Raw genomic sequence first — 24,679 nt, forward strand, 5'->3', positions numbered from 1 at the left:
AGCCGGCAACCGTTGAACCGAGACGAATCAAATTACTGTAACTTCGCTCATCTCTGTGTGAGAAAAACGACATCTTCAGATCCAGTCTGTCTCCTCAGTGAGAGCAGCCTGCTCCCTTCAAGACAACATCTCATGATTCTGTCTGGTTTAGAGTTAAGGAACAAAGTGTGTTCCCAAAGGGAAGCTGCTCCAGCAGTTTCCAGGGGGAAAAAAGCGGATGATATCTGTGGTGCCTTGAGGGTATATTGCAGTCAAACAAGCAACCTGGGTTGTAGGGTTACTTGTTTATTCGATAAAAATAGCAAATCATACATAGAACCAAATATATGGAATAATAAATAAAATAAAAGAATAAGGAGAATAGCTGATAGCTGGGGCTGCGTGCATTGGCCAGCTCCACTGGCCTCACGCACGGCCCGCCTGCCCCGAGCTGACGGGGACGGGGAACAGAGCCGCGCTCGGCATTCTTGTGACACCGCTAGTAGGAACAGGGACCCCGCTAGCGGTGATGGTAGCGCTCGCGGGGGGCACATGTGACACCGCTAGTGGGCAGAGGGACCCCGCTAGCGTTGATGGTAGCGCTCACGGGAGGCATTCTTGTGACACTATGACATTAGACAATAGGGTGCCTCCAGCTGTTTCACAACTACAATTATCAGCATGGCCTGACAGCTAATAGCAATCATGGCATGCTGGGAGTTGTAGTTGGGAAACAGCTGGAGGCACCCTATTAGAAAAATAACACTCATGCATAGACGATGTGAGGACGGAAGCAAGCGCCCAGCAAGGCATCAGTGACGTTGCGCCTGTTGGGAAGTGCTGCTTCCTGCCCTGCTTTATAAAGCAGATTTAGAAGCACTAAATCTGCTCTATTAAAGCGATTAAAAAATGTTTGAAGCCAGGTAGGGGGTTAGGGCTAGATTACTACTAGGTAGGGACATATTAGATTATATAGTACTTGGTGGGAGCTACTCTTTAAGGGATAGAAGCAAACTGAAGCTTTCCTGGAGCTGATACCAGCTGCCAAATTTAGCTAAGTGTCAAGGAGGAGCTGCTCAAGTGCCACAGCCTGGCACACCTCCACAGCTCGTCCTGCCTCCTTGACACTTGGCTGAGAAATAAAACGGTAATTTTGGCAATTTTCATCAGCTCCAGCAAAGATACAGTTTTCTTTTATACCCTACCAGCTATCCAACAGTACCTTCTTAACTCTCAAAAACACAGAAAAAGCTAAGCTGAATGGTCATTGCACATCAGACACCAACCGATTACCTTGACTTGAATAACTGATCTGCAGCTTATCTTTTTCTGCTCAAGTCCCGTTATTTTGATGGATTCAGCAAACTGAGCTTGAATGCTGATGTGAACAAGGCCTTAGCAGCAAATACAACTAACCACACTCCATCAGTCACTGATTTATTACAGTTTAGTATTTACTATAGGAGAAGCATACACATAGGTTATTAAATGGATATTCTGGTTTCAGTAATTCAATGTTAGGACCTATTTATGTAATGTTTGCCTATTTTGTTTTAATGCCTGTTTTTATTTTATTTATTTCAAACATACATTTACAATAAATTTTTCTTGTTAGAGCTTCTGCTACTAATAAAAGTGTCCCTTATCCTCTGCATTTTTACAACAGGGTAAATGGAGTGTATCAAATTTTTCTGTTCTATTGAACAACAGAATCCGGATGGATCAGTTTTTATACAATGCAAGTTTATGGCAACAGGATGCTACAGGAAAGGCATCCTGTTGCCTTTTATTTCACCATCCAGTTTTTTTTTTTAACAATAATCTCATCCCTTAAACAGGACCTTTTGGTTCTGAGAAAAACAAAAATAAAAGTAAATGAAATTACAGTGGCACCTCTATATGATGACCACTTAAACTTGCGTTGAAAAGTGGTCTTGGGGTTGGTTCTCTAGGAAAAAGAAAAAAGGCTAGTTTGTATAATGAATGGTGAGACTGAAGGTGGGTCTGGATAAGTGGTGATAAGGTTTCTTCAGGCAGACTTTTTGAAATACATTTCGTTAACAAATCCAATGCTTCCCTTCAGTATTAGGCCATGTTTAAATGGTTTAAAATGTGCAGGATGTCCACCCAGAGAACACGGGTGGACATTCTGCACATTTGCCCGATCAGGCGGGTGCTAGGTCTGCTCGGAAATGTGCAGTCTCATAGAAATCCGCAAAAAGAATAGACATTTCGTCATGCCGGAATTGGGATTTCCGCAGCAGAAACATCTGGCGCGGAAATTTCACTGTGTGGACAGTGCAGCAAAATGCCATTGAAATCAACGGGACTCTGCTGCAGTGGAATATTTCGGTGGAATTCTGCCACGTGAACTTACCCTTAGGCTAGGTTCACACTGCAGAATTTCTGGGCAGAATTTCTGCCAGAGATCGAGCAGGCAGCGCTAGGACCAAGCAGACTGCATTGCTGCCCCCCATAGACTGCAATGCATTTCTGGGTAGATCTTTTGGGAGATCTGCTCAGAAATGCATTGCCATCTATGGGGATGGCAATGTAGTCCGCTCGGTCCTAGTGCCGTCAGCTCGATCTCCGGCAGAAATTCTGCCCAGAAATTCCACAGTGTGAACCTAGCCTAACAGGTAACTTTCAGTTAGTTACATTTTTGCAGGAATTGGGAGGCACTAGTTATGTATGACATCTGAATGGCAGTGGAGCCTTGAGTTCACATCCAGTATGGTCTTGGCATGAGCAAATCAATTCACCTGTTTAACTGTTGTTGAGTTACTAGTATATACAATATAATGGGATTTTTGATTTACCTATTTTGTGTGTAAGTTGCTTTTATCAAATCACAAACCTGTATCCCAATTGACAGCAATTGCATATCAGTCAAAACTTTGCTTTCACCTCTCCACGGGAATCTTAACTTAATACAGAATATTAGTTCTCGGTCTGTCTTTTATTCAGTTTAGCTGAAGGACAAGGACACAGCTGCTTGTAAAGGGTTAGTTTAAGCCTCTCGCTACATACACACAGCCACCAGCAATGCCACAGAACGGATCTGTCGGAAGAAGCATAAAATTCAATGTGGACATATCCGTGCTAGGATAAGCATGAAACCTGTATAATCCAGTGACCCAATTGGAGTCACCTAGCGACTGTATTTGACTCTTGGCTCAAAGACAAAAGTGGATTGAATGGGGTCCATACCCATCTGAGCATGGATATGTCAGCAGCAGATTTAGAACTTTTCCAGATAGTTATCTGGGTCGGGCCCGGCACCTAGCTAGGCCGGGACGCTTGGCTAATAGCGTGCGGCACTGATCACTGTGCTGCGCGCTATTAACCCTTTAGACTCGGCGTTCAAAGTTGATCACCGCGTCTAAAGTGAAAGATAATAAATGCCGATTATCTCAGGGGGCTGTTCGGGATCGCTGCGATGAAATCGTGGCATCATGAACAGCTGTAAGACACGAGGAGGGTCCCCTTACCTGCCTCCTGGTGTCCGATCGCCGAATGACTGCTCATTGCCTGAGATCCAGACATGAGCAGTCAAGTGGCTGAATCATTGAGCAATGTTCTCCTATGGGATAACAATGCTCAATGTAAAAGATCAGTGTGTGCAGTGTTATAGCCCCTATGGGAGCTACAACATTGCAAAAAAAAAGTGAAAAAAAAAAAGTTAAAGAAGGTCATTTAACCCCTTTTTCCCATTTAACCCCTTAAGGACGCAGCCCTTTTTCGCAATTCTGACCACCGTCATTTTATGTTATTACACTAAGATGCTTTTATCGATTATTCTGATTCTGAGATTGTTTTTTCATGACATATTCTACTTTATTTTAGTGGTAAAATTTTGTCGTTACTTGCATCCTTTTTTGGTGAAAAATTCCAAAATGTCATGAAAATTTAGAAAATTTTGCATTTTTCTAACGTTGAAACTCTCTGCTTGTAAGGAAAATTGATATTCCAAATAAATGTTATATTGATTCACAAATACAATGTCTACTTTATATTGGCATCATAAAATACATATTTTTACTTTTTGAAAACATTTGAGGGCTTCAAAGTAGAGCAGCAATTTAAAAAATTTTCATGAAAATTGCAAAATCAGAAGAGACAGATGTTACAGAACTACAACTCCCAGCATGCCTGGGCAGTCTAGGCATGCTGAGAGTTGTAGTTTGGCAACATCTGGAGGGCTACCGTTTGGGCACCACTGTAATAGTGGTCTCCAAACTGTGACCCTCCAGATGTTGCAAAACTACAACTCCCAGCATGCCCAGACAGCCTTTGGCTGTCTGGGCATGCTTGGAGTTGCAGTTTGCAAACCACTAGAAGGGCAGCAGTAAAGATCACTTTACTGCCCCCTTCCTTTGACCCCCCCCCCCACCATCGCTTCCCTACCTGCGCTGTGATCTCCGCTGATGCCACCCATGATCGCCGGTCCCCACGCATGTTCTCCTCCAGGTACCGGCCTCCATCTTCTCCCCCCGTTCTGCCCGACATCCAGGGGTGGGCAGAGCGGGGGGGTTTCCATGGCAACCCCCTGTCGTGCGCTGCCGTGCGCAACCCCCTGTCGTGCGCTGAGAATTCATTTCTGACCAATGGCAGGGGATAGGAGGAGATCGCAGCACTGCGACCTCGCTCCTATCCCTCAGGATGATCGGGGCTGTCACTGATAGCTCTGATCATCCCTATTTTCCAGGCGATTGGGTCACCAGAGACCCAATCAGCCCGGAATAGCAGTAAATCGCATGTCTGAATTGACATGCGATTTTCTGCGACCGCCGACATGGGGGGGGGGGGGGGTCCTGATGTGCCGGGATGCCTGCTGAATGATTTCAGCAGGAATCCCGGTCCGGTCCCCAACCGGCTAGCGGCGGGACCAGAATTCCCATGGGCGTGTGCATACGCCCCACGTCCTGAACAGGTAAAAAAAAAAAATGTAAATAAAAATAAACATATGTGGTATCGCCGCGTGCGAAAATCTATAATTAATTAAACCGCACGGTTAATGGTGTACGCACAAAAAATTCCAAAGTCCAGAATAGCGTATTTTTGGTCACTTTTTATATAATGAAAAAATTTATAAAAAGCGATCAAAAAGTCTGATCAATACCGCTAAAAACTTTAGATCACAGCACAAAAAATTAGCCCTCATACCGTCCGGTACGCAGAAAAATAAAAAAGTTATAGCTGTCGGAAAATGACAATTTTAAATGATACATTTTCCTGCATGTAGTTATGATTTTTTCCGGAAGTATACGACAAAATCAAACCTATATAAGTAGGGTATCATTTTAATCGTATGAACCTACTGAATAAAGATAAGGTGTCCTTTTCACTGAAAAATGTACTGCGTAGAAACAGAAGCGCCCAAAATTTACAAAATTGTGTTTTTTCTTCAATTTTTTCGCACAATGATTTTTTTTTTCCGTTTAGCTGTAGATTTTTTTGGGTAAAATGATGTCATTACAAAGTAGAATTGGTGGTGCAAAAATAAGCCATCGTATGGATTTTTAGGTGCAAAATTGAAAGAGTTATGATTTTAAAGGTAAGGAGGGAAAAACGAAAGTGCAAAAAAGGAAAAAACCCGGGTCATGAAGGGGTTAAAGAAGATGCAGTAAAACTGTGTGCTATCCGTATGGTTGATCATCCACTTTTCTTTTCATCCATGAAAATGAGAAGAGTTTTTGCAATGCATAAGAATGTCAAAAACATAATCCTGGATCAATGGAAGGATCCTGAAAGAAGATTGGTGGTACCAAGAGGGATCAAAAATAGGCTTCCCTTTGATGAACAGGAGACAGACCTCTAGAAATGTGTTAAGTGGGTGTTAATGTTGCAAAAGTGGTGAATAAACCCTTTCTCCCTTTTGAAGACGTATCCTATCTAAGGGAGCCTAGGGACTGGAAAATAGATGGGCCGCCTTTGGAAAACTTTGCAGTTTTGTTAAAACCTAAAATCACTGTGACTAGAGTGGCAATACATAGGGCTCATACATATTGTATGTTTGTAAAGATATATGTATATCTCAAATGTAATTTGTATATAAATCTCAACTGGAGGATCGTATTGCAAACAAAACTCCACAGGAAGATCATCTGGCCTATGTTGACGCTGGCAATGGAGTTCCTTTCTGGTGTCTCCACAGAGTCAGAATGAGGTTAAGATCAACTTAAAATACGACTAAATCAAAACTCTGTTCCATCCATTTTGGAGGCATGTCAGCGTTTGGTCCTGTGTTAGATGAGATTCTGGAAAAGGTTTCTTAAAGGGGTACTCCGGTGGAAAAACTATTTTTTTTCTTTTTTAAATCAACTGGTGCCAGAAAGTTAAACATATTTGTAAATTACTTCTATTAAAAAAATCTTAATCCTTCCAGTACTTATTAGCTGCTGAATGCTACTGAGGAAATTCCTTTCTTTTTGAAACACTGATGACATCATGACCACAGTGCTCTCTGCTGACATCTCTGTCCATTTTAGCAACCGTGCATAGCAGATGTATGCTAAGGGCAGCATGGTGGCTTAGTGGTTAGCACTGCTGCCTTGCAGTGCTGGGGCCTTGGGTTCAAATCCCACTAAGGACAACAATAAATAAAGACTTATTATTATTATTATAGTAAGGTCAGCAGAGAGCAGTGTATTCGTTATGACATCAGAGAGCATTCCAAAAAGAAAATAATTTCTTCTGTAGTATTCAGCAGCTAATAAATACAGAAATACAGATTTTTTAATAGAAGTAATTTACAAATATGTTTAACTTTCTGGCACCAGTTGATTTAAAAAAAAAAAAATATATATGTTTTTCCACCGGAGTACCCCAGGGTTATCTGGGATTAGAAAAAAGAGTTAATTTCTTCCCAAAACAGCACCACACTTGTCCTCAGGTTGTGTGTGTGATATTACAATTTACAAACAAAATGAGAAGGCTCAACTATCACTGGAGACCACTGATAATATCGGGCAAACCAACCCAACACCTATACCCAAAGTGAAAAATAGGGAAGCCTGTCCTCAGGTTGTGTGCGATATTACAGCTCAGTTTCACTAAAATGAATGTTAGGCAAGTTGTAATATCAATAAATAAAAATATCTTGGTGCTTAAGATCTAAAAAGAACTGGATGACACTAGCCTTATAATTAGTATAACAAGTTTATATATCAAAAATTATAGTACATAAAATAAGATACAAACACTATCTAGTTTTATAGTCACAGGGCCCTTGTGACACACTGACAGCAACAATAAATTAAATACATAAATGAATCAATGCTTCAAGGTAGTCTGGGACTTATAGTCCTCCCATATAAATATAGAGTCCTGCCTATAAATCAAACTGTTATACCGATCGATTTATACGGAGGAACCGGTAAGACTGTTTATTATATAAAACCATAGCTAAATGTTCATCTATCTGGCAGCGGAGCGGCATATTACTTATGTCAAATTATGGGCATACATACCATAGCCAGCTATCAACTACTGGAACATTGTATCACCAACAGCAATATTGTCCATTTATTAATATCTGTATAGAACTGATATCACACAGGAACGTTGGATCATATATTATTAATACCAGCTTTGTCCAGCAGGGGATCCATATACTACAGTCGATTTGATTTATAGGCAGGACTGTATATTTATATGGGAGGACTAGAAGTCACAGACTGCCTTGACACAATCAGCTATTTTGGAGGCAGCAGTTAATGTGTTCATTGATTCTTCATTTATGCATTTATTTTATTATCACTGTCAGTGTGTCACAAAGGGCCATGTGACTACATAACTAGATAGTGTTTGTATCTTATTTTATGTATTAAAATTTTTGATATATAAAACTTGATATACTAATTATAAGTATATTTGCTATACAAAATATATTGATATATAAAACTTGCTATATCTAATTTTTGATATATAAAACTTGTTATACTAATTGTAAGGCTAGTGTGGTCCAGTTACGGTATTTTTAGATCTTAAGCACCAACATATTTTAAGGGGGGCGAAGTAAGGACTTTTTAACCCAACCCCAGCCAAGGCCCCAAAAATCAATGTTACTTGGCCCTTAGGAGGACCTGAGGACAGATTTCAACATACACAAACCTTTTGTTCTGAAAGGAAATTGTCTGTAGTGTATGACTGTAGGGAATATGTATTGTCCTTTGTGATTATAATATATTGAAATTAACATGTGATCTGTCTTATTTATCAGCTGCACTGCAGAAACGGGTGGAGGAACTGGAGAGGATGAATTCAGAATATCTTCAGATCAAGACCCAACTAGAGCAAGAATTTAATCAGAAGAGAGCAAAATTTAAAGAGCTGTATCTTGCTAAGGAGGGTAAGCATGATGTAATTGGGAATTTGTATGTGTCTTAGGACTGTCAATCCGGCCCCGCCCCCCCCCCCCCCTTTTCATATTCCGTTGTGGACAACAGTGGTGATATTTACAAAGACAGTGACATTTACTGTCTTCATTAGGTTTAGAAAAATAAAAAAATATGTAGTCGTTTTTCTAGCGGAAGAGCTAATGCTGCTAACCCTATCCAGCCTCCACCTCCTGCATTCCTCTTTCTTGAATGATGGCTTTACAAAGGCAGGTGCCTTTTGGGAGTACATATATTAGTCTTATATGTATGTTTTGACTGTAAGTCTTTAAAGGGGTATTCCGGGGTTCATACATCTTATCCCCCTATCCAAAGCATGGGGGATAAGATGATTGCAAAGGTCCTGCCGTTGGGAACCCCGCGATCTCTGTGCAGCCCCCGGCATTCTGTGCTGGGTGCTGCTTCCGAGACAAGAACATGACGTCACGGTCACGCCCCCCCTAGTCATGTCACACCACACCCCCTCCATTCATGTCTATGGGAGGGGGTGTGACAGCAGTGGGGGCATGACCGTGACATCACATCCCCGTCTCAGAAGCAGCACCCGGTACAGAATGCGGGGGTCTGCACCGAGATCAAGGGGGTGACCTCTGCGATCATACATCTTATCCCCTATGCTTTGGATAGGGGATAAGATGTATAAACCTCAAATACCCCTTTAAGAAAAAATTATAAAGCAGACCACTACCAGAGCAATATTATAGTAAAAAAATAAATAAATTGTATAACATGTTCTGTGTGCAACCTAGAAGTGATGTTCAGCAAAACAGGATAAAAACAAGTTTCTTTATTTCGTCCACATAAAAATTTTCAATCACGAGGCATTAATAATAAACAACAAACGTGCTTACGCATTTTGAGCATGATGACGATCAGCATGAGGTAGCCTATTCTTCATGTGCCAGATGTAGCCAGACCTTGTTTTGTGCTGTTATTTTTACAAAATCGTAGAAAACATGGTTGGCTTTTGTGGACGACACTCTACCCTCATTCTATCCTCCCATTATAGTGATGAACTTTTCATTGAGTAGCCACCTTTTCACTACTGGGATAACCAGCAATTGGCTGTAATCTTTGGGAGAATGTGGCAGAAACGTTTTCATTATTTTGCCATGCTATTTGGGAGAGTAAAGAGTACCTGTCATCAACAAAAACTTTTAATTATGTTGTTCATAATCATTAATGAAGACATATCGTAATATATCTTCATTAAAAATATTAATATTTATACCATGTTTTTCATTTTATACTTTTGGCCACTAGGGTTCTCTCTTCTATGCCTGTTCTGCAGGCAGCTTTCTATGCTTTTCATAGTAAGTGTACAGCTTTTAGGACTAATGCTGAAAGGGCACTGGTCCTTCCACAGGAAGTTCAGTACTCTCAGCTCAGGACTCGCTCCCAGCCTGGAGCAGCACTGTGAGCTACAAGCCTGCACATGCCTCTCATATAACAGAGGCCAGTCACCTCCCCCTCCCCCCTGCTCTGTGTTCTCCCTGCCCCTCACCCCACGTTATCTTATACATTGTATTATCTCACTGCACTCTCTGCTCTGTGCCCCCCCCGACATTCATCTTAATTACTGCCTCTGTAATTGCTCCCACCGCCCCTGGTTCTCAGCATTGACTTTTTAGTGCAGAGAGACACAGGAGAGAGAGAGACAGAGGCTGCTGTCCCTCCCCTGTACTTAGTCTGTATGCACACTGCAGAGCAGTGTTTTCCAACCAGGGTGCCTCCAGCTGTTGCAAAACTACAACTCCCAGCATGCCCGGACAGCTGTCTGGGCATGCTGGGAGTTGTAGTTTTGCAACAGCGGGAGGTACCCTGGTTGGGAAACACTGCTGCAGAGGGAAAGCAGCATACAGGAAGACTGGCAGAAGCAGAGTCCCGGCCAGGCTTTATGTGACATCATGCCTGCCGGGACATGCCTCCTTTCACCCCTCAGAAAGACAGTGCTCCTGAGCTAATGAAGAGGGATAAAAAAAGGTATTTCCACAGCGTTTTAAACCTCAATAAACACAGGGATAGGCATAGTTAGAGTAAGGGACAGATGGGGAGGGGGATCAGGGAAAGTTCAGTTGATGACAGGTACTCTTTAAGCATTTAAGCAGTTTTCATTACTTTAAAAATTGGTCTCTAAACCATAAATCTCCTTTTATTTATCAATTTTTTTTATATTAAATAACATTTAGAGGTGTTAATGTTTTACATTTGTTGTGTTTTCATTTCTACTCAACATGGAGTGATATCATGACTAATAGTCTTATTTATTGTCTGCCAAGTCCAATTTGTATACAGTCTTTACTTGTAAGTACCCTATAGTTTTCGGTGTGTATTTTCTAAAGCTAAAAATATAAATATTATGTTAAATTTTCTTTGATGCTTTGTTTTGATTATGCTCGACATGCTCTGTGTTTGGATCATTGGTTACGGGGGTGGGGAGGTTGAGGAGGAGGAACTATTTAGTTGGTTGGTTATTTGTGTCTAAAAGTATTTTGAAAAACTTTCAATCCAATTTATTAAATAATAAAAAATATATATATAAAATAGTCCCTTTCAGAGGGCTGTAATATGCTTTATGGCTTTTTTATTTAGTTCTTGCCATTGATATTTTAAACACTTCTTGTTGTATACATATCTTTGCATATAATTCAAAATAATTCAGGATGAAGCCAGAACTGATCCCATTCATTTGAATAGGACTGTTCACAATCACCGGCATCTCAGTTTAGGTGCCAGATGATTGGACTCGCAGGAACAGCACAGACAGGGGAACACACCTTGCATTGCCCCATCCGGCAATCACAAACAATGGATGCCGGATGATGCACAACTGATGCCATCTGATGCACTTCTGGCATCAGTTGGTGCATCGGTTGTGGCAATTTTCACCCAGTTTCGCTGGAGCCGTACACCGGATATATGTAACTCTAGCCTCACCATAGAGTAGAGAATTGTGGGAGCTAGGTTTACAGTAACAAAATAAAGTTATTTTCCAGAGGCCTCTTAGGTTTATTCACAGCAAACTACTTAAAAATTGCATGCAAAGTCTAGTATAATTCCATACACATTTCAAAAAGAAGAAAACAATTGAATTTTTACTACCGTAAGATGTTAAAAATTACAAAAAAAAAAATGAGTGTGCCTATGAAAGGATAAATGTGAGCCAAGAAGAACCTTAGAATCTAGTGTACTTGTATTAGATTTTCATTTAACACTGAAGTTGTAACTCATGTTGATTTCTAGCTATTGTTCAAGCTTCACAAGATGAGATAGCACAATTGAAACTCCAGCTATCCCAAGCACAAGGAGAGATGGAGAACATCAAAGCTATAGCTACAGTGTCCGAGAACACTAAGCAAGAAGCCATTGATGAGGTGAAAAAACAATGGCAGGAAGAGGTGGCTTCTCTCCAGGCAATCATGAAAGGTACGGTACTTTTGGCTCATAACTTAAACCAGAGGCCCCAAGCATTGACTCTGGAACTTCAGGTAGTTTTTAGTCCGGACACCTGTGGCTTCCTATTTGTTAATGGCTATGGATAATGTTTTGCACAAAGAACCCATTGAAGTGTCAAAACATTAGTGAAACTTGCCTCCTGGATTAGAAGCATATTATCATCTGTTTATGTCAAGACCATGTTTGTTTGCTGTTTGTTTCAGGATCCCAATCTCATAGCAGACACTTATATCCAGTTAAACACAACTTTGCACTTACACCGTATCACTGGCACTTTTTTTTTTTACTGAACTTTCACATTTTTCTTTTTGTTTTCATTGATGTAATGTTAAAAGGGTACTCTGGTGGAAACCTATTTATTTTTTATCAACTGGTGCCAGAAAGTAAAACAGATTTGTAAATTACTTCTATTAAAGAAATCTCAATCCTTCCAGTACTTATTAGCTGCTGAATACTACAGAGGAAATTCTTTTCTTCTTGGAACAGTGTTCTCTGCGTACATCAAGAGCACAGTGCTCTCTGCTGACATCACGAACACAGTGCTCTCTGCTGACATCTCTGTCCATTTTAGGAACTGTCATGGAGCCGGTCACCAGCATCTACCCGCACTATCCCTGCCTGCCCCTGCCTGCAATTTCTATTTAATTACATTGGCACAAACCTTCTTTTGGCTCTCCAGCTATCAGGGTCCTCTAGGAGGCATCTCCATTGCATCATAGTCCAAAATTTTGTCATATGTCGTGTACATCCATTGACTTTTTGAAGACTTCTTTTGGTGGGGTAGTCACCTATACAGTAGTCCCTGAACAATCTTCATCCTTGATTGCATATCTCCTAGCCATTGGGCTTTCACTATATAAGGTTGCCATCAGAATGACATATTCCTCAATCAGGATATGTGTTAATCTCATTATCTTAAAGTGTTGGTTCTTTGATTACATTCAGATTACATTGTCAATATTGTATTATATATTTTGTACAGTTATCTGTATATGTACAATAGACTCCCACACTACATCTATTCTTCCAGGAACATTGGTGACTGATCTGACATTGTGACGGTGACCGTTTTTGACCGTCTTGGAAGTCGGACTCCAACCGGTCCGGCCGTTTTGCGCCCAAATCGGGCAACCGCAAACCCACTTCTGCATGAAGTGAGGCCCCCACCCGCGGTTTCTTCTCGGGTGGGAGGTCGTCTCTTGCTTTTTTTGAGACATCTGGACCTCACACATTCAGGACTCTTGGGTCAGGGACGTGGTGTCCAACGGTTACCAGATCGAATTTGCCTCCCTTCCGAGGGACCGCTTTTTTTCGATCCTGGGCCCCCCGGTCTCCTCCTCCTGGCGAAGCAATTTTGAGCGGCTCTCCAGTCTCTGCTTCTCCAGGGGGTTATCGTCCCCGTTCCTCCAGGGGGGGAATGGTTTCAGGGTTTCTATTCAAATCTTTTTTGTGGTCCCCAAGAAGGACGGTTCTGTGCGACCAATCCTAGACCTCAAGCGTCTCAACCGTCACCTTCTCATCCGCCACTTCCGAATGGAATCTCTCCGTTCGGTGGTGGTGTCCCTGGAACAAGGGGAGTTCCTTTCATCGGTGGACATCAAGGATGCCTACCTCCATGTGCCAATTTCCGGCCCATCATCGGTACCTCCGCTTTGCGGTTCCGGAGGGGCACTTTCAATTTGTAGCCCTCCCCTTCGGTCTAGTCTCGGCTCCTCTGGTCTTTACAAGATCTTTGCCCCAGTGATGGGCCTGTTAAGGTTGAGGGGAATCTCGGTGATACCCTATCTGGATGACCTTCTAATCAAGGCTCCAACCAGAGCCCAGACTCTGGAGAATCTGGACATCACTCTGCGCACTCTGATTCGCTTCAGGTGGATGGGCAACCGGGACAAGTCAGTCCTCCGTCCTACCCAGTCTCTAACCTTCCTGGGACTTCGATTCGACACGGCCTCTGTCGAATTTGTCTTCCGCCGGACAAACGTCTGGCGCTCCGGTCGGGGGTCCGCTCCCTTCGGACCCAGGTATCAGTCTCCATCCGCACTGTATGGAAGTCCTGGGTCGGATGGTGGCAACTATGGAGGCCGTACCCTTTGCCCAGTTTCATTACCGCCCCCTTCAACTGGCGATTCTCCCTCGATGGAACAGGTCTCCTCTGTCCCTCGATCGTCAGATTGTTCTCCCTCGCAGGGTCCATCAGTCTCTGCTCTGGTGGCTCCGCTCCCCCCTTCTTCTCCAATGGCGGTCGTTTCTTCCCCTGCACTAGCAGGTTGTTACAACGGATGCCAGCCTGTCAGGCTGGGGCGGCGTGTTCAGGGATTGGATGGTTCAGAGACTCTGATCTCCCCAGGAGACCCTTCTTCTGATAAACATATTGAAATTACGGGTGATTCTTCTTTGTCTTCTTCATTGGGAGTCCCGTCTTCAGCCCCGTCCTGTCCGCGTTCAGTTGGACAACGCCACGGCCGTGGTGTACATAAATCGACAGGGCAGCACTCGCAGCTCGGCAGCCATGGCCGAGGTGACCAAGATTCTCACCTGGGCAGAGAGCAAGGTTCCGGCCTTTTCGGCGATTCACATTCCGAGAGTGCTCAACTGGGAAGCGGACTTCCTCAGTCGGTCCTCACCCGACCCTGGCGAGTGGTCTCTACATCTGGAGGTCTTTGCGCAGCTCTGCGACCTCTGGGGCATTCTGGACGTGGACCTCTTCGCGTCCGGCACAATCTGAAGATCCTTCCTTTTGTGTCCAAGTCCCGGGACCCTCAGGCTCTGGCCGTGGACGCCCTAGTGATTCCTTGGGCGGGGTTTGCCCTACCTTATCTGTTCCCCCCCCCCCCCCCCCTGACAGATAAGCTGACTTTTTTTTATTACCATAGTGACCATTACCTCCTAGAGACAGCAGCATACACCCACGGTCTGTGTCCCCCAATGGATCCTTCGAGATAGAGATTTTACGGTAAGTAAACAAAAATCTCTTTTTTTTTTTTTTTTTTTTTTTTTTTTTTTTTAGGGCAGTCACCTGTTCCCTCCTTCCCTCGCTATAACAAGCCAATAGGCTTATATCAAGTTTTCTCCTTACAATAAGTATCGGAATAGAAAATTGCTGAGGATTTGTAATTTTAATGTTTTGTAATTGTCACTGTAGAAGTTGTCTTTTTTACAAAAAAAAAGTAAAAGTTATATTTTAAAATATCTATGTCTTGGTTGAGTTTCAAAATAAACATATGTTAAGTTCTCTCCAAGGGCTAATACATCGACCTCACTTAGAGTAGTGAGTAATTATCTGATTTTCCCTGTGGAACTGTCCAGAGCAGCATATGTTTGCTATGGGGATTTTCTCCTACTCTGGACAGTATTTAAAATGGACAAAGATGTCAGCAGAGAGCACTGTGCTTGTGATATCAGCAGACATTTCTGTGTTTCAGAAAGAAAAGAATTTCCGCTGTAGTATTCAGCAGCTAATAAGTACAGGAAGGATTAAGATTTTTTAATAGAAGTAATTTACAAATCTGTTTACCTTTCTGGCACCAGTTGATTTAAAAAAGAAAAAAAAACAAAAAACTCAAAAAACCAAAACTTTCATAAATGCGATGTGTACTTGATTTGTCACGCAGCTGTTGAGGTAAATATGATCGGGAGAACTGTTTCTTGGTTATTGGATTTAATATTAGCTTGGGGACATTTAACTAAGTTAATAAAAGTTGTGTTAGATAATGCACTCTTCCAAATGATTCTAAAAATAATGTATTATATGTGGGGCACAACATATGAAACATCATCCTGGTAGATTCCATGAAGTTTTAGTTTTTATAATTTCATCTCAGTCAGTTGTATCCTGCTTTATTGTGTATTTTAAATATTGCTGTTAGACACCCTGCGAGAATATGAACTTCAGTTTCATCGGAGATTGGAGCAGGAGCGAGGGCAGTGGGGCCAGTACAGGGAGTCTGTAGAACGGGAGATTGCAGAGCTTAGAAGGCGACTTTCTGAAGGTCAGCAAGAGGAAAACCTTGAAAATGATATGAAAAAGGTATGGAAAATTTTTGGTCCACTTTATTTAATTGCTTGTCTGTATGGAACATTAAGTTTATTATAATATGCTTTATTCTTTAAAGCCATAACTGCAATCACACTCTGGTGGCAGGATATTTGTTTAAATCTCCCACATCTTTGTAACCTGAGACTACAGCGATCAGATTATGATTTGCCTGAAGTCCCATAGACTTGAATGGGACTTCAGGCAATTTGGTATCCTGATCACTGTAGACTCGGGCTACAAAGTTTTGGGAGAGATAAATAGATATCTTTCCACCAGAGTGTGATTGCAGTTATGCCTTAAGCATGTATATGAATTGTGGCTATTGGATTGTACAGAATCTGGACACAACATTGTGGGACAAGAATGAATACGGAATACATGGGGGGGGGGGGGGGGGGGGGGTGTAAATAAAAAGTGACTAACAGCAAAAGATGTTTGCTTTCCCACTTTCATTTTACCAGAGCTTGTTAAGATATGAAAGATAAGTTGTGATTGGTTGCAGTGGTAAGGCAAACAACTTTTGCTGTTAGTCGCTTTTTATTTCCCCTTTCCCCCCAATGTTACATAGCCTAAAATTGCTTTAATATCCACCCACATTATCATGTCTTGCATACAGTTAGCCTGACATAAAACTGTTTAATGATAATGTGTTTGACTGTATATACCTTTTTTTGGCTATGTTCTGCTTTGTTCCCTGAACATTTGTTATATAAACCAGTCTGATGCTGGTCTTGTAGGATTTCACAACCATTAACTGTTTTTTCACTGTACAGTATGGAAACCAGCTAAATCCATTTCACCAAGACAAATGTGGAATGTCTGCAGAAAAACTAATTAATCTTCTTTTACATATACCTAAATACATTTACATATATCATATATAAGGGCCTTAGTTTTTATTGTATTAAAACTTAACCATGCTAGCGGTATTCCCGAGCGTGACTCAGGGTTAATTTTCGCTGCCAGAAGCAGTAACCCCGAGTCACGCTCGGGGTAGATTACGGAGCTGGCAGCGGCGTCTCCTTACCTTCTCCTGGCGATCCAGCAATATCCCCGCTGTTATCGCCGGTGAGAGCCCCGGTGGATGCCTCCATCTGACTTCCTGGTTCCGTCTCTGTGAGCCGCAGCGGCTCATGGGGGCAGAACTGGGCGGGAAATACAAATGTATCAAAGTATAAAAGTGACACACACATAAAGTCAGGTGATACAGTGAAATCCTGTCAGATTACACTGTATCACCTCAGATTTGACACTGCATCACCTCAGATTTGACATTTGATCATCCTACACTGCCCTGCCTGCCCTTTTTGCTGTAATTTCTGCCCATAAAAGAAATTTTTTACCATGGCATCAAAGCGTCACTTTAGCATCTCCAAAGTGGGTTTGGATCAGATGAGTGACAGCGGCAGCGACATAGAGCCCCTCGCAGAATTGAGCGACATCGATAGCGATTTGTGGCAAGTTTCATCATCAGACTCTTGACACTGACCAGAGAAGTGGCGACACCGACGATTCTGCACCCGAGCTCAGTGATGTGCGCACTTGGTGCCCTATTGATTGCGGTATGGATGAGGTACCGCCGCCAAGATTTCCGTTTACTGGATCACCTGGGATGAAGGTAGACGTTGAGCACAATGATCCTTTGGCGTACCTAAAATTATTTCTCACAGATGACATCATTGAAAAGATTGTCACGGAGACAAATCGCTACAACGAGCAGCAATCCGCTACTTTGCATAGCAAGTTTTCCAGGAACAGAAAATGTGAACCGGTGACTAAAGAGGACATCTGGAAGTTTCTGGGGCTAATACTTTTTCAGGGGGTGGTGGGGAAACCCCTGCAGAAATGGTACTGGACTACCAATAAATTGCTGGCAACCCCATTTTTTGGCACCATCATGTCCGAGTACCGATTTTCCCTCATAATGAAGAATTTGCACTTCACCAACAACGAGGAATTTGAGGAAGCCACACATCCAGCACCAAAACTCAAGAAGATCTGGGAAGTATACCAAATGATCATAAAAAATTTTCAGCAGGCCTACGTGCCAGATAGAGACATCAGCATTGATGAAAGTCTGATGGCTTACAAGGGACGCCTCAGCTGGATTCAATACATCGCATCCAAGAGAGCACGGTTTGGAATAAAATCCTATATGCTCTGCGAGTCTGCCACTGGCTATATGGAATTCCGTCATATACATCGGTAAAGGAACACAATTCAACCCCAGGTACAGCGGCTATGGGATGGCAACGTCATCAGTCCTTACACTGCTTGAGCCATTGCTGAATTAGGGGTATTGTGTGACAACGGACAACTTTTACACATTGCCTGAGCTGTACGAGTTTCTGCTAAAACACAAGACTGATGGATATGGAACCGTTAGGGCCAACCGACGTGACCTGCCATCTATGTTTGCCAAGAAAAAACTGAAAACAGGAGAAATGGTTGCCTGGCAGAAAGGAAAAATGATGGCAATGCGTTGGCGTGACAAAAAACACGTGTGCATGAGTACAGTGCATAACACCTCCACTGCCATGGTCCACACAAGAAGTGGGAAAGATGTCATGAAGCCACAACTTGTGATTGACTACAACAACACCATGGGAGGAGTCGATAGAGACGATCAGGCGATGACATTTTATCCGGCTATGCGGAAACAACAACAAAAAATATTTAAAAAATCTTCAGGCATCTCCTGGAACAATGCCTCTGGAATGCCTATATACTGCACAGAGGAAAGAGTGACAAGCCTCTTGTTCATTCTGACTTTATCTGGAAGGTGGCGGAGCGGATTTTTGTGAACTACCAAACGCCATCAGTGGCCGTGAACAGATCTGGACGTTGTCAACCCAGAACGCCTGACTGGTCGTCACATTATGGATTACATCCCGCCAACCGCAAAAAAGGCAGCACCTACAAGGATGTGCGTAGTTTGCTGCTCAAAGTGAGATGGCAATGGAAAAAAATCCGAAAGGAAACCAGGTTCCATTGCCCTGATTGTGACGTCGGTCTATGTGCAGTCCGATGTTTCATAATTTACCACACCCAGGATGTTTACTGAATTTTCTTTGTTTGACAAATTTCATTATTTATTACATTATTGAATAAAATTATATTATTTATTAGATTATAATTCATGATTTTATGTTTTGAACTTTATCACATCTGAGAGGTCTACTAGAGTCTTCTTTGGTCAGGTTTAAGTAAGTAATTACTAAGAATTGCAGGCCTACAATACATAACACCAAATTTCCATGCAAAAAAATGGTACCGCATTTGGTACAAAATTCCTGACATAATCATACCGCCAGGGAGGTGGTTAAAGGGGTACTCTGGTGAAAATTTTTTTTTTTTTAATCAACTGGTGCCAGAAAGTTAAACAGATTTGTAAATTACTTCTATTTAAAAATCTTAATCCTTCGCTGCTGTATACTACAAAGGAAGTTTATTTATTTATTTATTTTTTTATTTATTTTGTCTGACCACAGTGCTCTCTGCTGACACCTCTGTCCAGTTCAGGAACTGTCCAGAGCAGGAGATGCTTTCTATGGGGATTTGCTCCTGCTTTGGACAGTTCCTGACATGGATAGAGGTGTCAGCAGAGAGCACTGTGGACAGACAGAAAGGAAATTCAAAAAGAAAATAACTTAACCTGTAGTATACAGCAGCTAATAAGTAATAAGAATAAGATTTTTAAATAGAAGTAATTTACAAATCTGTTTAACTTTCTTGCACCAGTTCATTAAAAAAAAAAAAAAAAAAATAGAAATAAATGAAGATCATGAACAACAAGTGCATAACTAATATAGACAAAACAATGACTTCCAAATAGAAATGTAACTCTTTACACAATGTTCTTGAACAGGCTCAAGAAGATGCTGAAAAGCTGCGATCCGTAGTGATGCCCATGGAAAAGGAGATTGGTGCATTAAAGGAGAAGCTTTTGGAGGCAGAGGAGAAGATAAATGAGCTTGAGGCATCCAAGGTATCACAGCTGTCTTCGGTATCTTTAAGTTGTATGATTTCCTTAGCATGCAAATGCTTGTGAAAAGAATGTAAGGAAGAAGGAAACAATCCTAGTAAAAGCCAAAAATAAAACTATTGGTACCCAATTTATAGCAGTATCAATGCTATATTCATGCAGATAAATGGTTTTCTAAAGGGAGACAGCTCCTTCTGTAAAGGCTGCTGCCCCAGCAATGAGCCGATCACTGTGGGCCTAGTTGCAGATGATCAGTTGTTATCGCCAGGGTAGTTTAATTTGGTGGCCCCAGCGATGTCCTGTCTTTGCCAGACAGAACCATTGGTTCACAGGAGTAGAAAAATGGAAGATCTGAAGTATGGGCTTTTAAAAAAATTTTGTGGGCCCTAGTAACATAGTGTGTAAAATATATATGCTCAAGGAGGGTGCGATGAAATAAAAAGAACACATGCATGCATTCCTCGCTCCTATGCAACCGACAGCATCATGGAGCTCCAGTTCCTGATTTTTAGTGCTTCTGAGTTTGGGGATGTGACGTCCGACACCGCCTCAACCAATCAGTCGCCAAAGCGATATCCCAGAATACTCCTTTAATTTGAGGATAAACTATTAAGGGGTACATTGTGCTTCAAACAGTAGCTCATAGTAGAGCTGCAAATATTACATGATTGGCATCTTATTTTACTCTTGCCTATCCTCAAGCATGCTCACTTACTGTATCTTTAATGTCAGTCTGAACTGTTTAGGTAAGGTTCATGCTCTGTTTAGCCATATTACATTTTCTTAATACTTTTTGTTTTTGTTTGACTTTCTACGCAGACTTTGTTGCAAACATAATCACTTAACACGCTAATCACTTAACCCTGTGTGTAAAGGAACTTGATGTTTTTATTTTTCCTATTTATTAGATGAAGGAACTAAATCATTACCTTGAAACCGAAAAGTCCTGCCGGACAGACTTAGAAATGTATGTAGCTGTTCTTAACACTCAGAAATCTGTCCTACAAGAGGATGCTGAGAAATTGCGGAAAGAGTTACACGAAGGTATGCACTATAACTGTTTCCACCTTTTTGTTTTCTCTTCTGGTGTCATTGGTTCCTTTTGGAGTACAAAAAGTTGGTTACTCTTTAAGGGTAGGGTCACACGTAACGGATCCGCAGCATATTTTACGCTGTGGATCCACCTTTGACCCAACCCAGAGTGTGCCTCCAGCTGTTGCCACCCCCTTGCCCCACCCCCTGGCCTGCTCACAGCAGCAATCCACCGCTTTGAGCAGCCACACAGGGACCTGTGCACTTGCAGGGCAGCCGCGATGTCGGAGTACAATTCGCATGTACGCGGCGACTCGTAGGCCCCTGTGTGGCATCTCCAAGCGGCAGATTGCTGCTGTGTGCAGGCCAGTGGGCAGGGGCAACAGCTGGAGGCACACTATGGGTTGGGTCACTGGTGGATTCGCAGCATAAAATACCCTACGGATCCGTTATGTGTGACCCTACCCACTGTCAGATCCAAAAACATTATATGTTGTTACTGATAAAAATGAAAGACCTTTTGTAATATGATGGTTTAAAATTTTTGGGAAAATTTAAAGGAGAACTCCAGCAAAAGTTAACTTGTTCCCAATTCCCAGGATAGGGGATAAGTAGTTGATCACGGTGACAGGTTCCCTGCTTTCTTAGTGAGGAGCGTGTGTTGTCTACCGGTATACTGCATGCGCTCTATTCATTTCAATGGAAGGGCCGATGATCCTCAAGTGCTGTACTCGGGGCTATTCGGCGCTCTCATAGAAATGAATGGAGCACGCACTGTCTGCAGCACGCGATCCTCACTCAGCGCCGGGTCCCGTCCCAGAGATTGCTTGGGGTCCCAGCGGTAGGACTCCCCGCCATCAGTTACTTATGCTGTGGATAGGGGATAAGTACATTTTTGCAAAGTTCTATTTTTTTATAAAAACAAACAAACAAACTCTCCCTGAAGGTCCCATACCTTTTGGGACACTAACCAGTCTTGCAGCAGCATCAGCTTGTCAATGAGTCATGGACAAGGTTGCATGAACACACACCCATCACCTCCCTCCACCACAAAGGAGGTACACGCCCCCTTCCCCTGAGAGAATTTCTAATACTGTGAGCTTATAAAAAGAGGTATTTTTATTATCTTTTTTGTGGGATCTGATGCTTAGGGGGTTAGTATACACTTGGGGTTTTTAATGTGCATTCCCTAGACTAATGTTTGCTGCCCTGATATTAAAAGTTGTATATAGCATCAAGGCAATAGTATGTATCTGTCTAAATTAACCCCTTAACGACACAGGATGTAAATGGACGTCCTGTACATGGCGCGAGCACCGGAACGGTCCTATACATGCGTGGCAGGTCTCGTCTGCTATCAGCAACCAGGGATCCGCCGGTAATGGCGGAAATCAGTGATCGCGCTGATGTCCGCCATTAACCCCTCAGATGTTGTGATCAATACAGATCACGACATCTACAGCGATGCTGGTGTTAAAATGGATCATCGGATCGCCCGGGGCGCTGCCGCAGGGATCTGATCATCCATAGTGGCGATGGAAGTCTCCTCACCTGGTCTTAGATCGAGCAGACCAGAGCAGACAATCGCCCATAACACTGATCAGTGCTATGCTCTATGAATAACACTGAACAACATTAGCAATCAAATGATTGCTATAAATAGTCCCCTATGGGGACATTTAAAAATTAGAAAAATGTAAATAGTTCCTTTTTCCCATTTTAACCCCAAAAAGCGTAAAAAAATAAGCAAACACATATTTAGTATCGCTGAGCGTGCGTACATTCAAAATATAATGATAATGATCCTGTACAGTGAACGGCGTAAACGTAAAGAGAAAAAGTAAAAAATTGCTGCTTTTTTTGTCACATTATAGTAATAAAAAAAATTTATATTATATCACATATAAACAATCGTGGTACTGATGAAAACTACAGATCACGACGCAAAAAATGAGCCCTCATACATCCCTGTATACGAATAAATTAGTATGTTATAGGTGGTCAAATTAGGGCAATTTAAACATACTTTTTTGTAAATAAAAAAAATTATAAAGAAAAGGTTTTGTTTTTGTTTTTAAAGCATTACAGCAACAGAAAAGTATGTAATCTTGGGTTCAAATTGGACATAATGTCACACCAAACTCAAAAAATGGGCTGGACAAAATTATTGCCACCCTTTCAAAATTGTGGAAAAATAAGATTGTTTCAAGCATGTGATGCTCCTTTAAACTCGCCTTGGGCAAGTAAAAGGTGTGGGCAATATAAAAATCACACCTGAAAGCAGATAAAAAGGACAGAAGTTCACTTAGTCTTTGCATTGTGTGTCTGTGTGTGCCACACTAAGCATGGACAACAGAACGAGGAGAAGAGAACTGTCTGAGGACTTGAGAACCAAAATTGTGGAAAAATATCAACAATCTCAAGGTTATAGGTCCATCTCCATAAATCTAGATTTGCCTTTGCCCACAGTGCGCAACATTATCAAGAAGTTTGCAACCCATGGCACCGTAGCTAATCTCCCTGGGCGTGGACAGAAGAGAAAAATTGATGAAAGGTGTCAATGCAGGATAGTCTGCATGGTGGATAAGCAGCCCCAAACATGTTCCAAAGATATTCAAGCTGTCCTGCAGGCTCAGGGAGTATCAGTGTCAGTGCAAACTATCCGTAGACATTTAAATGAAATCAAATACTATGGCAGGAGACCCAGGAGGACCTCACTGCTGACACAAAGACATAAAAAAACAAGACTAAATTTTGCCAAAATGAACTTGAGTAAGCCAAAATCCTTCTGAAAAAATGTTTTGTGGACAGATGAGACCAAGATAGAGCTTTTTGGTAAATGGAATGAGGCCTACAAAGAAAAGAACACAGTACCTACAGTGAAATATGGAGGAGGTTTAATGATGTTTTGGGTTTGTTTTGCTACCTCTGGCACTGGGTGCCTTGAATGTGTGCAAGGCGCCATGAAATCTCAGGATTACCAATGGATTTTGGGTCGCACTGTACAGCCCAGTGTTAGAAAGCTGGGTTTGCGTCCGAGATCTTGGGTCTTCCAGCAGGACAATGACCCCAAACATACGTCAAAATGCACCCAGAAATGGATGGCAACAAAGTGCTGGAGAGTTCTGAAGTGGCCAGCAATGAGTCCAGATCTAAATCCCATTGAACACCTGTGGAGAAATTGCTCTTGGGAAAAGGAACCCTTCCAGGAGCAGTTTGCAAAGGAAGAGTGGTCCAACATACCGGCTGAGAGGTGTAAGAAGCTTATTGATGGTTATAGGAAGCGACTGATTTCAGTTATTTTTTCCAAAGGGTGTGCAACCAAATATTAAGTTAAGGGTGCCAATAATGTTGTCCAGCCCATTTTTGGAGTTTGGTGTGACATTATGTCCAATTTGCTTTTTTTCCTCCCTTATTTGGCTTAGTTCCAATACACACAAAGGGAATAAACATGTGTATAGCAAAACATTTGTTAATGCAATCCTTTTCTGTGAGAAATGCTTAATTTTCATGAAAAATTTGAGGGGTGCCCACTTTTACGGCCATGACTGTATGTGTATCATGCATACATTCACCAATCGCATACACAACATGCATTAGTTAGACATAAATCCCACTCCCAACGCATTTCTGCAAGCGTATAGACAACGCCTGCTTCCTCAGGGTAAAACAGTAAGGGACCTGTGTCAAAATGGTACAGTTTTTATAATTATGTCCACATACACCAGAAGTTGATAGAATCCCAGAATGCACCTCTGGTCTAATATAGATTAACCCCTTAAGGACTGAGCC

At 42.1% G+C, this 24,679-nt stretch overlaps 1 protein-coding gene and 1 long non-coding RNA gene across 2 annotated transcripts in view; one reads left to right on the forward strand and one right to left on the reverse strand.

Annotated features, from left to right (window-relative positions):
* RABEP1 (rabaptin, RAB GTPase binding effector protein 1) overlaps positions 1–24,679 on the forward strand; it is a 102,772-nt gene that overhangs the window by 26,509 nt on the left and 51,584 nt on the right. The window contains exons 2-6 of the mRNA XM_056556366.1: positions 8,204–8,332; positions 11,622–11,804; positions 15,701–15,861; positions 19,739–19,858; positions 20,764–20,899. Of these exons, the coding sequence (XP_056412341.1) occupies positions 8,204–8,332; positions 11,622–11,804; positions 15,701–15,861; positions 19,739–19,858; positions 20,764–20,899 (729 nt within the window). The remainder of the gene's footprint in view (positions 1–8,203; positions 8,333–11,621; positions 11,805–15,700; positions 15,862–19,738; positions 19,859–20,763; positions 20,900–24,679) is intronic.
* LOC130355759 (uncharacterized) lies at positions 15,718–18,255 on the reverse strand. The gene is made up of 3 exons (XR_008888651.1): positions 18,140–18,255; positions 16,536–16,689; positions 15,718–15,840 (listed from the first exon to the last, which is right to left on the reverse strand). It is a non-coding gene; the product is annotated as an uncharacterized LOC130355759 (long non-coding RNA).

The sequence above is a fragment of the Hyla sarda genome, chromosome 2, assembly GCF_029499605.1.
Source record: "Hyla sarda isolate aHylSar1 chromosome 2, aHylSar1.hap1, whole genome shotgun sequence".
NCBI classification, from domain to species: domain Eukaryota; kingdom Metazoa; phylum Chordata; class Amphibia; order Anura; family Hylidae; genus Hyla; species Hyla sarda.